General features: G+C 41.3%; 2 protein-coding genes across 2 annotated transcripts in view; one reads left to right on the plus strand and one right to left on the minus strand.

Moving 5' to 3' along the window:
- The window catches only part of LOC119895035 (septin-8-A), a 33824-nt gene extending 26005 nt beyond the window's left edge, over nucleotides 1-7819 (minus strand). Inside the window, exon 1 of the mRNA XM_038707821.1 lies at nucleotides 7790-7819. Coding sequence (XP_038563749.1) covers nucleotides 7790-7819 — 30 coding nt within the window. The remainder of the gene's footprint in view (nucleotides 1-7789) is intronic.
- A 1697-nt stretch (nucleotides 7820-9516) lies between these two features.
- LOC119896112 (ankyrin repeat domain-containing protein SOWAHA-like) lies at nucleotides 9517-11744 on the plus strand. Its single transcript, XM_038709597.1, has one exon. It carries the CDS (start codon nucleotides 9616-9618, stop codon nucleotides 11065-11067), a length of 1452 nt encoding a protein of 483 aa, XP_038565525.1. The 5' UTR covers nucleotides 9517-9615; the 3' UTR covers nucleotides 11068-11744.
- Nucleotides 11745-12913: the final 1169 nt, after the last annotated feature.

Consider the following 12913-nt stretch of genomic DNA (forward strand, 5'->3'; position numbering starts at 1 on the left):
CTGAAGACATATTTGAAAATTGAACATATCTCTTAAGAGAGGTTGTGTGCAAGACAGACAACATTCATCAAGATGTTAAGGGAATGAGGGATAAAACATTTCAAAGGTTTCAGTTCAGCCGTTTATCTGAAAAGGTTGCACTTCCAGGTTTTGACAAGTGACATTTAGCTCTTCTTCCAGCAAATTAATGCAATTTGTTTGTTTGTTTGCGTTACTCAGTGGCAGGTTTACAGGGATGCGGAAGAGGAAGAGACCATATTTTAGTTTGTTAATCTCTGTAAACTCAGATCTTGTCAAACAAAATTAATGCTTGATATTCGGATAAGACTGCTGGGAGGGGGAGGGCTTGACTGCTGGTATCGGAGCCTGGAAGGAAACCGGTGCATTGGTTCTCTGGAATCCTGAGTTGTGTTTAAAATGGGTTGACAATTTATACATTTGTCCAGGGAAGGATAAATAAAAGACCTGCATGCTCATGTTCCATCAACACCACATTTCGTATCCATGTTTTACATGTGGCAACTGGCACACAGGATTTTGCTCAGGGGCATCGTAACAAAAAATTTTGTGCGAGCTGGGAATTTTTTTGTCGTATGTCTGGAAATTCACACTTAAGTCACATGCCTACTCCTGGAAACTCACTGTGCCTGTTCAATACATATCTGGGCCTACAGAGAAGCATGGCCAAAGAGGGGCAACTCAATCACACTCAACCTTAAGGAGCTCTTTGACCTTAAACGTTTTCTGTGGAATTTGCTCCAAACTTCCCAAACCACATTGTTGAAACACTCCGATTCAGAAGAATAACAAAAGATCCTGACTCATGAGATAATTCTAGGTTGACTTCCTACAATGAACCACACCACGCTGTCAGTAGCACATACTTTTTGTGTGAGAGTGTGTGAATCATAAGAGGCAGACAGGTCAGTGACTGAGGGCTACCAAAAGAGCAGGCAGACCTGACCAACAGTGTTTTCTTTAAGGATCAGACAGAATAGCACTGCAGAAGCGGACACAGGAGTAATGTGTGAGAAGCACTAAGATCCTTTACTAAAGCAAAAAATAGCAATACTACAATTACACATAAAGGATAGAAAATAAGGACACAATTACAGGATTAGCTGACTTGATAAGAAGCACTGAACAATGCATCACGTTATATAAGTGGATTAGCCTATATGTTTTGTTTGAAAAATCTTTATCTGCAAAATAAGTACAAACTTGTGTGTGGGTGTCAAAAACTGTAGTGTAAGTAAAAAGTCAAATATCTGCCATTGACATGTAGTAGCAGGCAACACTGACTAGACTTAGCTTGCATGCAAGTCTATAAGTCATGTATCCGTGTAAATATAGTATGGGAGAGCTATAGCTAATCACTATTGACATGTGAAAACTCACTTTTTGGTAATTTTCCTGTTTTTACTTTGGCTGAATGATTATATAGTTCAATGCAAAAAAAATCTCATCTCACTAACCTCTGCTCAAAACAATCTGGATTACATGCACAATGTTTCACAAAGCTAAAAATAAACCCGATCGTCCAAGACATACAAACATTTAACGACAACAGCATAACAACACCCATCCGCTAAGGATGTACAGCCGACAGAGAAGTCGGTTTGTCCACCCATCCAAGCTAGTTAAGAGAAGAGAAGAGCAGCAGCATAAAGTATGACAGGAATGAAAAGCTTCTGGGTAACTGTCTCAGAGTGAGGAAACAACGCAGTTCCCAGGCCACCATATCACCAGGCCAACAGGAAATGGCTGCACACATGGGACCCAGGTGGCTCAAAGTGAAACGAGGCACAAACCATATAAGCTTGTTCACAATGCTGTGTGTTTGTAGCTGACTGACGTGACCTGCTTTATTTTTCCTGTCAGAAATAGGCCTTTTTCAGGCATTTTTACATGTCAGAGAAGAAAAGTCTGAAGTGCTATTAAAAAACTAAATGATGGCTGAACTCCACTTAGATGCTTCAGTTTTAGGGTGGGGGCATTGTGCATGCTGTCACGCTGTCACACTCTCATGACTTGCTGGGACACTTGAATAGAACAGAGCAGTCGTTAATGTCATTAGCAACACATGAGCCTTTCCTACTATAACAAGTCAAATTAACTGCTGTGAAAAAGGCCTGCGGTGTCAAATTAAGCAGTAAAAAAAAAAGTTCTCAGTGCAAATGACTGGTGCTGCATGCCTTAAGCACATATCCCGGTATACAGAGCAAACACTATGACCTAATATGAATCAATCAAACCAGTTATTTTTAAAGACACTGTGGCTGCAGTATATCTTTCTGCTAAGCTACATAGTGCACAGTGTGTGTACTCCCACCCTCTAAATGACTATAACAGTGTCAGCTCAGTTAAGGGCTACATTAATGATTATTTTAATTCATTATGTGTCTGATTAAATATTTGCTTTAGTCAATGAAAATACAGAAAATAGTAAAGATCACAATTTCCCCAGAGCAAATTCACAAATGTTTTGCTTAATCAACAACTTTAATGATTAATGTAAACAGGGTTTTTCTGACATTGTGGGCACCCCTTCAGCCAAAATCAAGACAACTGCGCTTGCCCCAAACCCATGAACTATATTAATGCCATGGATTCAGTGAGTTACTCTGTGGGTTACAAGATGAGGCCCCTATTTAGCCTATAATTGTGGTAAATTCACACCAGCAAAACTTCCTGTTGTGTGTGCCTGTCCCCTTCACCTCACGTAGCATCTTTAAACTAAATGTTGCAGTCTAGTCTTTAACCTGCAACTCAATGCAACAGAAGCATTTGAAAACATCACAAACGTTAGTGAATACCCTGGCAGCAGGCATGGATGACTTCAGCTGTGACATAAACTTTGTGAAAGATTAAACGAATACGCAGATCCCACCTGACATAAACTGAGGGCAAAACCAAGATCTGTTTAAAGCACCCATCACTCCACAGAAACATTTCCAGTGAGCGGTCCTGATATGACCTGAAATACAGTCATTCTCTCCTGCTGCAGACCCGCTGCCTTTGTACACCTTCTTCAGCTTCTCTCTTGCGTCCTGGCCTCCGTTTCCCACCTTAGTTGTGTCCAGCTTGTGTTTGTAGGTCGTGCCTGCTTCAGTGAGCCGCCACCTGACAGACTGAGACACACCGCTGCAGCTGATGCTGGTGTGTGGGGAACTACACAGAGGAAAGGCCTTTGAAAAGGCTTAAAATATTTATAATAACCTAACATGCACTTTGTGTAGAACTGGTTTCCCTTAAGTCATTTTTTCACATTCAATTTAAAAAAAGGAGGCCAGATTAACTGCTATTTCTGGTATTTCATATTTTCACAATGGTTTTCCTTCACCAAGCATTTTCTACTTCCAATATGTATTATTGATATTCATTGTTTTCAAAAGGCATATATACTCTATACATACTGAGACATGATTCTAAAGAATGTATAATAGATATTGTAGCATGCATCTATGCTTTGTTGGAGCATGACTTGTAAAACTGGTATTGGCTAGAGCAAATAGCATGACTTAGACTTGAGTAGGGCAACACTTACATGATGAATCGATTATTTTACAGACAAAAAAAATGCATGACCAACAACTCTGATACACATTTAAGTTATTTATAAAGCACAAATGCCAAATCAGTCGTCTGAAAGGGCTTCTCAAATGTGAGGTTTTGCTGCTTTTCTCTGTTTAATATATTTGTAAACTGAATATATTTGTGTGGGCTGTTAGTCAGACAGAAAATGCAATTTGAAGAAGTCACAGGCAAGATTGGGGCCTAAAGGCGACAGAGCTTTTTCTGTCAGGGCACCACTAATATGGAATGACGTGCCCGAGAACCTCAGACTTGCAAAATCAGGATTCTAAAACTCACATTTTTAATCGTAAGGCTTTCTTACAATCATAGTTTCATCTCACAGCGATATGCAGGCAGGTGAGGTTGTTTTCTGACATTTTAAAAGTAAAACACATTTCTGAAAACCTAAATAACAGAAAAATTAAGTTGATTGTTTGTTGCAGCCCTACTTGAGAGCCTGGGACTCTTTTGAGTTGTGTTTTTAATTTGGTTTTGGTTCTAGAGGCTTAAAAGCAGATTTCCTGACACTGAAAGTGACCATGTTTAATGCTTACTCAATAGTTTCAGTTTGTTTTGTTCTGACATGACTTTTTTTTATTTGAACTTGACACTCTTTCTAATATTGGACACTTATGGTGCTGACTTGCCTTTGTGTTCTAGACTTGACAGGATAATCTGCACTTAAACTGAGACCTGCATAAGATGTGCACATACTTAGGAGTGTCAAAATGATTCAAGCTAAGCTGACATGGTCACCCCTCTGGGCTGGGATCCAAAATACGAAAAACCTACCTTTTGAAAACAACATCTGAAACTACTGACATCTATGTTCTTACAAAAAAAGACTTATGACAATTACTCCGTTGTTTTTTGAAGGATAAGATATCCCATTAGCCTGTTGGGGACAGTTGACAAAATATTCCTGTGTAAATTTGTTGTACTGTATTCACTGCGAACAACATGCGTTTTATTTAGTGTTGAGAGTGGATATCGGTTTGGGGGCTTCTGGAGACACTTTGGGCCTAATTCAATTTAGCATCTGTGAAACCACATGACACCCACACGCATAGTCAGTACTCTTTAGATGAGGAGGGTGGTGGCTAGAGCTTCCTGATTTTGCACTTGTGTAATGCTTTAGCTGTTCTCCTGCTGATACTTGCACTAGTGGTGATGTTGTATGGTAAAAATGTTGACGGTTAAGTCTCTACTCTCACACCCAAGCACAACAATTGTATGGCCATATTACTGCCCGGCCTCATCTCTGCCCAACAGGAAAGAGAAGGGGAAAAAATTAGAGAGACAGACGGGACAGGAGACAGGAACCATTTTACGAGACAGATGTACAGCTCACTCATCTCTACAGGGCTTTTTCAAAAACACAGTTTCCTTAGTATCACTGAACTGAGGGGTTGAGGGTTTTTTTTCTTTTTTAAGATCGGTCAGTTATGTTATTAGCCACAAACCAAAATCTTTGCTTTCTTTATGGATTAGAGGTTAAACTGGATCTGGTGAGTTTTTCTCTCTCTCTCATGCATGTAAAAGCTTTAATGTGTGCAAAGTATGATAAAAAGCAGTCTCGTTTCAACATCTAGACTAGTTAAAGACAACATCAAGGCGGCAAACTTGATTTAATCACATACTGTACACTTTAAAACCTGTGGATCCCAGGGGAGAGCACTTTCAGTAATAAAAATTCATTAGTGGGTTACTATGAGGTCTCTAAGGAACAATGAAAACTAAATGAAGTCATGAAATGCAGCATAAAACTTATTTTATATTATTTTGATAGGACTGATTAATCAGAGAAAATAACAGTAGAGATTTCTTGCATAACTCCCAGGTCACCTTGTCCACAGCTGTTCAGTGCAGACTACACTTTATGCCGAACTGTCCTTCCTTCACTCAAAACAGAAAGATGAACACTGATGGTATTCAAAAAAATAAACATTACTACCTGAAACGCTTCATTCGGCTTTTGTAAACATTATTTGAAAAGCTATTTTAATCTTACAGCCTCACAATTTGGGCTTCGAACTTCTGATGTATTCTATAGATGGATATTGACTCATCACCACAGAGGCTGCAGCTCGGCTGTCACAATTCATCTGCAACATTGGATTTGACGCTCGCCTCTAGGCAGGAGGCCTGTATGTTCTATATACAGCTAACAACACAGATGACACACAACAGTCAGTATATTCAACCAGCAACATACAGCTCAATTATATGGAAAATGCACTGGTTTAGGTTTGAAGGAAGGTGTTTTAAGTCACAGAATGTGTTTAAAATGACCCAATGCTGTCTGAATTTACAGAATAAATCAGTAACTACCGCACATATGTAGATTATGTATTTACAAGTTAACACCACCCTCTGCAAAACATGCAAAGCTGCAGTTTTAAAGTGCAAACGACTTGCCCCATAATTCCTCCTTCTTTCTCCCTTGCCTTTAAGCGCTTTATGAAGCTAATTTCATTTTCCGCATGCAGGCCTCACGGGAGAGACAATACGCTTCAGGATCAGTAAGCACTGTATATGCTAAATATGTTATAGGGCATTTCATTACATAACCATTTAAATGAACAGCAGCCTTTTAAATACGCTACACACACTCTAATGCAATTAATGAGTAAAAAACAATAGATGAGTAGTAGGCTCCATCGATTGCCTCATGTGGCTCTGGCCTAGAAAGTTAACCTAAAGCAACATGCAACCAACCACACATCTCTATCAATAACTGCACATAATTAACAGTGTGCCCTTTGCACAAACTGCAGGGCAAGCATGTCCGTTTGTTCAATATGGTCTCACTTAGTTGAGAAAGTTGGGCAGGAAGTCAGACAGTCAGGCCACTGTGCTGCCTGCAACACTTTCATCCCATTAGCCTCTTTCACTGCATTTTCCTCATTAATCAATCCTCTTATTTTTTATTCCAAAAAGACAAATTTTTACAGCAACATCCTCTGCAACCTGCACCCCCTCTTGGACAATTTCCTAATTTAATAAATGCCAAGTGTGCATTATCCTAGGCAGTCTCTTCTGTTGCACCAATAAGTGGTAGGAGTGGCCCGGCATGTGTTCTTAATCCCTTTATCCCTGCAACTCAGTGCTGCTTACTGTCCAATTCACCACCACAAGGATCTCTTCAAGCATCTGCCGAAAACTTAATCACCCTTTTCAAATCCCCTCTTTTGCCTCGTCACTATAATATAAGTTTGCCATAACAAGCATGCTTTGTTGTGATCCGTGAATTCCTGACATACAATGCAGACCATCTTAGGAAGTTATTGCCATTTCCTTTAACCTGTACTGCATCACCATACTTTACTTACAGAGTCACACCTGACTGTCAGGGCCTGCCACTGCATAAAAAAAAAAGACAATGGAGGATGCATTCCACCCATGAGTCCACCCTAGACTGAAAGTATGCCCAACTGTGATATGCAAAAGGTATACTGGATCAGCATCAGTGCGAAGCCAGGGCTTGTTTAGCTTCTGGTTGGTCAAGAACGTGAACCACAAGTTTAATTTTGAACCCCTGAACAGGAAGTTAAACTGAAGCACACGTCAACACATTGTTAGGACTGAGGCTCATCACATTGTAGTTACAGCTATCTGGATGTAGTATTCATCACAGTTTTACACAACAGAACTGCAAGCAACACACCTTAAAGGGACAAGTGTGTATGAGGTGAACAGCAGTTAGTTTATACAGCAACTGTACCCTACTTTGTAGTATTTTTACCTGCTAGCTAACGTGTTGTACAGTGATATGATATAGCACCCTTCTTAAATGTTCTGTGTTTACAGCCACTTCCAATAGCGTCAACAGTAAACAGTGTGCTGTACGCTAACGTTACATCCCTTTACCCAGCAACGCGTACAGGGATGGAAACGCAATTACAAAAATAAAACGTAACAAGACAAACGGCAGTGAAATTATTAAAAACGACAGAGTCCTTTTAATTTGTCTTAACTGAAAGAAACCCAGTCACCATCACAGAAATCACTTCCACCATCTCGGCCACATTAAGACGCTTCAAAAACTGGGGAGATTTTTAGCTTGATAACCACACACAGCAGCTAACCCAACACACACTTTTACTAATCACAACCAAGTGTTACCGAGGCTGCACTTGCAGTGTTTTCAGCTCCAAATGAGAGAGAGAGAGAGAGAAAAAAAACACAAGAAACGCCTTGTGCTTTTACTTACCGAAAACACGTCAACGTCCGTGGCAGCCATGGTGCGGAATGTATGGTGTTGGTGTGCTGGGCAGACTGAGCAGAGGCGAAAGGGAGCAGCCCTCGTCTCTCCGTGCTAGCCTGCTAAACTACTGAGCCGAGCTGACAGAGATCAGAGGAAAGGGACACAAGACGGAGAATCGCTAGTAACTGGGCAGGGAGGCGACTAGCTAACGTACAAGAGCATTCACTGCCACTTCGCTTCTGTTTTGCTTAGTCAGGCTACAGAGTTTCCTTTATTCGTTTCGACTTTGGCTGGGAGTCTATGATAGCGCGAAAGGGCTTACATGATTTAGCCAAACTGTGTAACAGCACGGCAGAGTAGGAAAGAAAAACAGATCTACTACATGAGCTAATATTAATTCGGTAGCTGCTCCGATTCCGCGCATGCGTACTAATGCAAAAGTCATATATTAAATGAATACTTACGATTTTTCCTTAATTTAACTTACCAAGAGCCAAATGAAAGTTGATATATTTTGAATGTGGGGGAGTTTAAAGTCGCCTTGAAGTCATAGCCCGAAGCGTTTCCAGGAGGTGTAACGTTCAACGTTTATCTTTGTATATACGTTAAAATAGGAACTGAACTATCTTGAAGTTCAGGTTGCATCTCTGATCGAGACAGATACGTTCCAATATGGCCTCTTCTCAGGAACTGCTCAGGAACTCCCATTCAGTCCAGGAATGTCATGCTGCACACATTGCAAGCCAGGACAAGAGCGAGCAGTGGCGGTGCGACAGGGGAGTGTGCGATAACACAATATCTGATCATCACTTCAGTGTAGCCAAGTATGGATGTGTGGTTTTCAAGGTGGAGGTATTGATATTTAAATAAATGTATGAGGTCGCAGATTGATTTTACTAGAATGTGGCTCAGCCAATCAGAGCAAGCCATCTGATATTGTTACTCCAATAGAAAAACTAGTGTGTCTGTATTGTACTGTTGTACCTGCATGTAGCCTAGGTGTCCTGGGGACTTTTTGCAGCTTTATGCTGGCCAGTTTACATTAAACACTAGGCTATACACTGTTTATGTGTTTTCAGGGCCGTCCGATACTGGATTTTGAGGGTCATATTGATATCTTAGAGTTTAAAAAAACTGGTAGTGACTGCCTAACAAATCTTAAACTTGGTTATTTATTAAAAGATCATTTATAAACATTTTGAAATAAATTATGTCTTTCTTATAATTTGTGTGGGTGTGTGTTTGTGTGTGTCACACAAATAGGTCTACTTTTATTGATTATTATGTTAGTAAGCAATAGTAGGCTAGTAGTAGTGGTAGAAGCTGTACTGTGGTTATTATTATTATAATATCAAGTAATGGCCATATATAAGCAATATCCATTTTTATATTTCAAACCTGTTATCATTTAGGCTACATGGGCTTGTTTAATGGGAAAGAGAGTATGCCATAGCCTACTGGGGCTGTTGAAACATACTTTCTTGTTCTTCTGCTTTCTTGTTTAATTCTACTGCACGTCTTTTGAAAAGAAAGAAAAAAACATCCCGAAGTTTTTATTGTGATTTAAAAAAAAAAAGGAACTATAAATAACGTGATGCATTATTAGTCTTCAGTTAAACATGCTTTTTTGAACTGGCAGCAACTTTTACTGCAGAAAAACATCTGCATATATTATTCAAATTGTATCCACGTCTGCACTTTTCCCGGAAAAAGTCTCAGGTAGGGAGGAGAGAAGAGAGCAGCCAGGTGAAGGCTACTGGTAACGGAAGGAAGGTGCAACAGGACACACTGTTGGAGTTTAAACTTATATCCGCGTACAGCCTCGAGTTTTCATGATGGTTTTGACACAAGAATCCGTCCTCTTTTTTCTGATAGCGGAAGGGGGCAAAGTGAGAAAATCCGACTTGATGGTGAAGTTCAAAGGTTCATTAGACTGCGACAATCCCGCAGAGAAAGAACGGAACAGGGAGCTTTTCAAGACTTTTGTCAACAACGTCGCCGTCGTCAAAGAAATCGACGGTAGCCGGTATGTTGTACTCAAGAAAATGTATCAACATTTGCTGGACCGTGCCCAGACTGCGGATAGTTCTGTGGACCAGACTGAAAAGGTCCAGGTGACAGGTGAGCAGCAGCGCCCACATGCGCGGAGTGAGAAGACTGAAAGCCCTGGGGACGCAGGAGGGGAGAGATTAGCTGTTTCTGAAAGTGGTCAGGAACAGGCAAGTGGTGAAAGTAGTGAAAATCCTACGGAATTACTTTCTCCTATACAGCTGGCATTGCAAATGAGCAGCTATACGGATGTTAGAGTTAAAAGGATGCTGAATTTTGAGATCCAAAGGCAGGACACAAATGCAGAGAAATGCCCAAGAAGGGGTGCAGTAAATGAGCCCGCCAGCGTCCAGAGCAAACCATATGGCTTACCTCTGAGAGTGCCCCCCAGTGCCACCAGGGTCGAGATGCGCAAACTGAAGGTGGACCCATATGAGCCCCCTGGCAGTCCAAAGCTGGACGCCCTCAGGAACAAGAGGAGGCCCCCTCAAGTGGAGACGGGGCGCATCGTCAGCTCACCACAGCTGAAGAGGTCAGCGGAGAGCACCAAGGCGTCGGAGGAGCCCAAAGACACAAGGGTCCACTCCTTGTTCCCCCTGGAGCACTCAGAGCATGAATGGCTGGTCAAGTGCGCCGCGGGCCACTGGAGACAGGTTTATGGTCTGCTGCTGAGAGACAACCAGCTGGCTGAGAAGAGGGACTTCATGTCAGGGTTCACCGCCCTGCACTGGGCAGCCAAATGTGGAAACAGCGATATGCTTGTGAAAATTATCGACGTATCCAAGCAAGGAGGAGTTGACGTCGACATTAACGCAAAAACACACGGCGGATACACGCCTTTGCACATTGCTGCCTTGCACAACCAGGAGTACATCATGGCCATGCTGGTGGGGGAGTACGGGGCCAATCCAAGCATCAGGGACAATAGCGGGAAGAAGGCCCGCCACTACCTGCACAAAGGCATTTCTAGGACGGTGAGAGAGATGCTGGGCGAACCCAAAGCCCAGCAGGCTCAGGACAGGGCCCTGCATGAGAAAGAGGAGCTGGATCTGTTACCGGATCTCTCAAAGGGCTTGCATTCAATAAGCCGTCTCTTCCAGCCCCACGTGACGGGCAACAAGAAGAAGCACAAGCAGAGGCCCGGATTATACTCCCTGAGCGACGACCCCCGTGAGGAACGAGAAGAGGGCCGCGGCGCCTTCAGACACAGAGTCGTGTCAGATGTTTTAATGTAATGTAATGTACGACTCCTTGCTTTTTATTTATATATATTTTCATATTTACATAAAAGATGGAATTATTATCAGATATGATATGCAGAGTTTGGTTGTGTGGTCAATGGGGAATTCTTATTCAAGATTTAAATTTATGGTGGCATCAGGGCACATCTTCTGGAGCTGGTTGATTGCTTCTGAGTTACAGACAAAGAGTTTCAGTTTGAGTTTGTCACCTGTATGAGTTTTATCTTTCTCATTTACAGGTTTGAATAAAACATGATTCAGAAAATGTTCCAGAAGGTCCTGTGAGTCCTCTTATTACTCACTGTCTGTGGTCCCCTGAAGGCACCATCTCCTCAGCCTGCCTTTCTGCAGTTCACCTTCAGGAGAGGCTTAAACTCAGAAAGGCAAACTGAGCTGAACAATATTACAGAAATAATGTTTACTTTGTGATGAACTTCCAGTTATACTGATTGTTATGTACGTCCTGTTTTTTTTAATTTAAGACTCTTTTTTCACCACATGTCAGTGTCTGCACATAACACTTAAACCAGTAAGGTTGCTGCAGGAAGAAAAAAAAGAAGAGGTGATTAATTTCCTTCTGTAAAGTTGAGTCATATATTCACATTCATTGTGATATTGAACGGACTGCATTCCATTAACATAATGAATAAATCAGATGTCTTTTCAGTGTTCGCACACTTGTTTTTTAAATGACTGTTCCCTTTAGAAATGTCCTCTCTACTACTAGATATACATTTAATCAAAATTAATCAATACCAACAGGAAATCAATCCATGACAAAGGAATTCTGTTTAAAGCAGAGTGATCAAGACTTGACGTGTTTTCCTCTGTGTTTTCACCTCTGAGTAAGAAGAACATGAATTAAATATATAAGCAAATTCATAAATGAAACAAAAATCGGAGTCATGTTTGTGCCTCTAAGGAGGATTTAGAGGACTTGCCTCTTCATCCCTTCGCTACGTCACAGATTATAAAACAATGTAAAGCATTTAGGAGACTCAAACATCCCACTGACATACCCTGGAAGCAAAGCAAAAGGCTGGATTTCACTGAATTACGATATATTTTGCGCGAAAAGGTAGAGGGCGTGTCATTCATAAAGGAGTAGGCTATGCAGGTGTTCCATAAATCATTACTGTCCCTCTGCGTGACAAAACATCTTGGAAATATGGCTCTGATCCATCTCCTGGTTTGTTGAGACAGCTGGGATTGCGCCAGATGCGCAGCTGACTAGGAATGAGTGTGAATGTGAGTGTGTGTTTGTACGTGTGTGGCTGAAAGTGTGTGTTTATCGCCAGCCCAAGAAGCAGCAGAAGGAGAAGAGCTGCTGTCTGCCCTGCTTTATTTATTGTATTTGGTGTGTGGGTGTCTTCAAGAGAGGAAGAAAAGTAAGGATTTTGAATGTTTCAAGATAACACATTTAGTTGCGACTTGTTTGGGAGATAAAAGAATCATGGGTAAAGAAAAAGCAGCGTTTAGAAATGGTACCCCTCCTGTGGTTAGCCTCATTGTCAGGCTGTCTTCTCGACCCTCCAGTCGTCTCACACTGTTTCTTTCATGTCTAATGATGTCACTTCCCCAGCAGCACCCGTTGTCTTACGTCAAGATGATGTTTCATCTCCGAGCCTCTGGGTTTTTATTAAGCAAATGCTCTTTTCTGCTGCTGCTGCGTGGAGAAAGGCCATCACAAGGTCAGGAACAAGACCCAGAGTGGTGGAAAGAGTTCTCAAATCCATCTTCAGATAAAAGAAGCAGCAATATCATAAAGTTAGGTTACATTAGAAGCTGTTTATGTGATAAAGTGTAAAAATTAAAATATGGAAGTACTTAAAGTATACAT

This window comes from Micropterus salmoides, unplaced genomic scaffold (assembly GCF_014851395.1).
Source record: "Micropterus salmoides isolate LMB-PRFRI ecotype aquatic unplaced genomic scaffold, ASM1485139v1 Ms_hic_scaffold_9, whole genome shotgun sequence".
Lineage (NCBI taxonomy): Eukaryota > Metazoa > Chordata > Actinopteri > Centrarchiformes > Centrarchidae > Micropterus > Micropterus salmoides.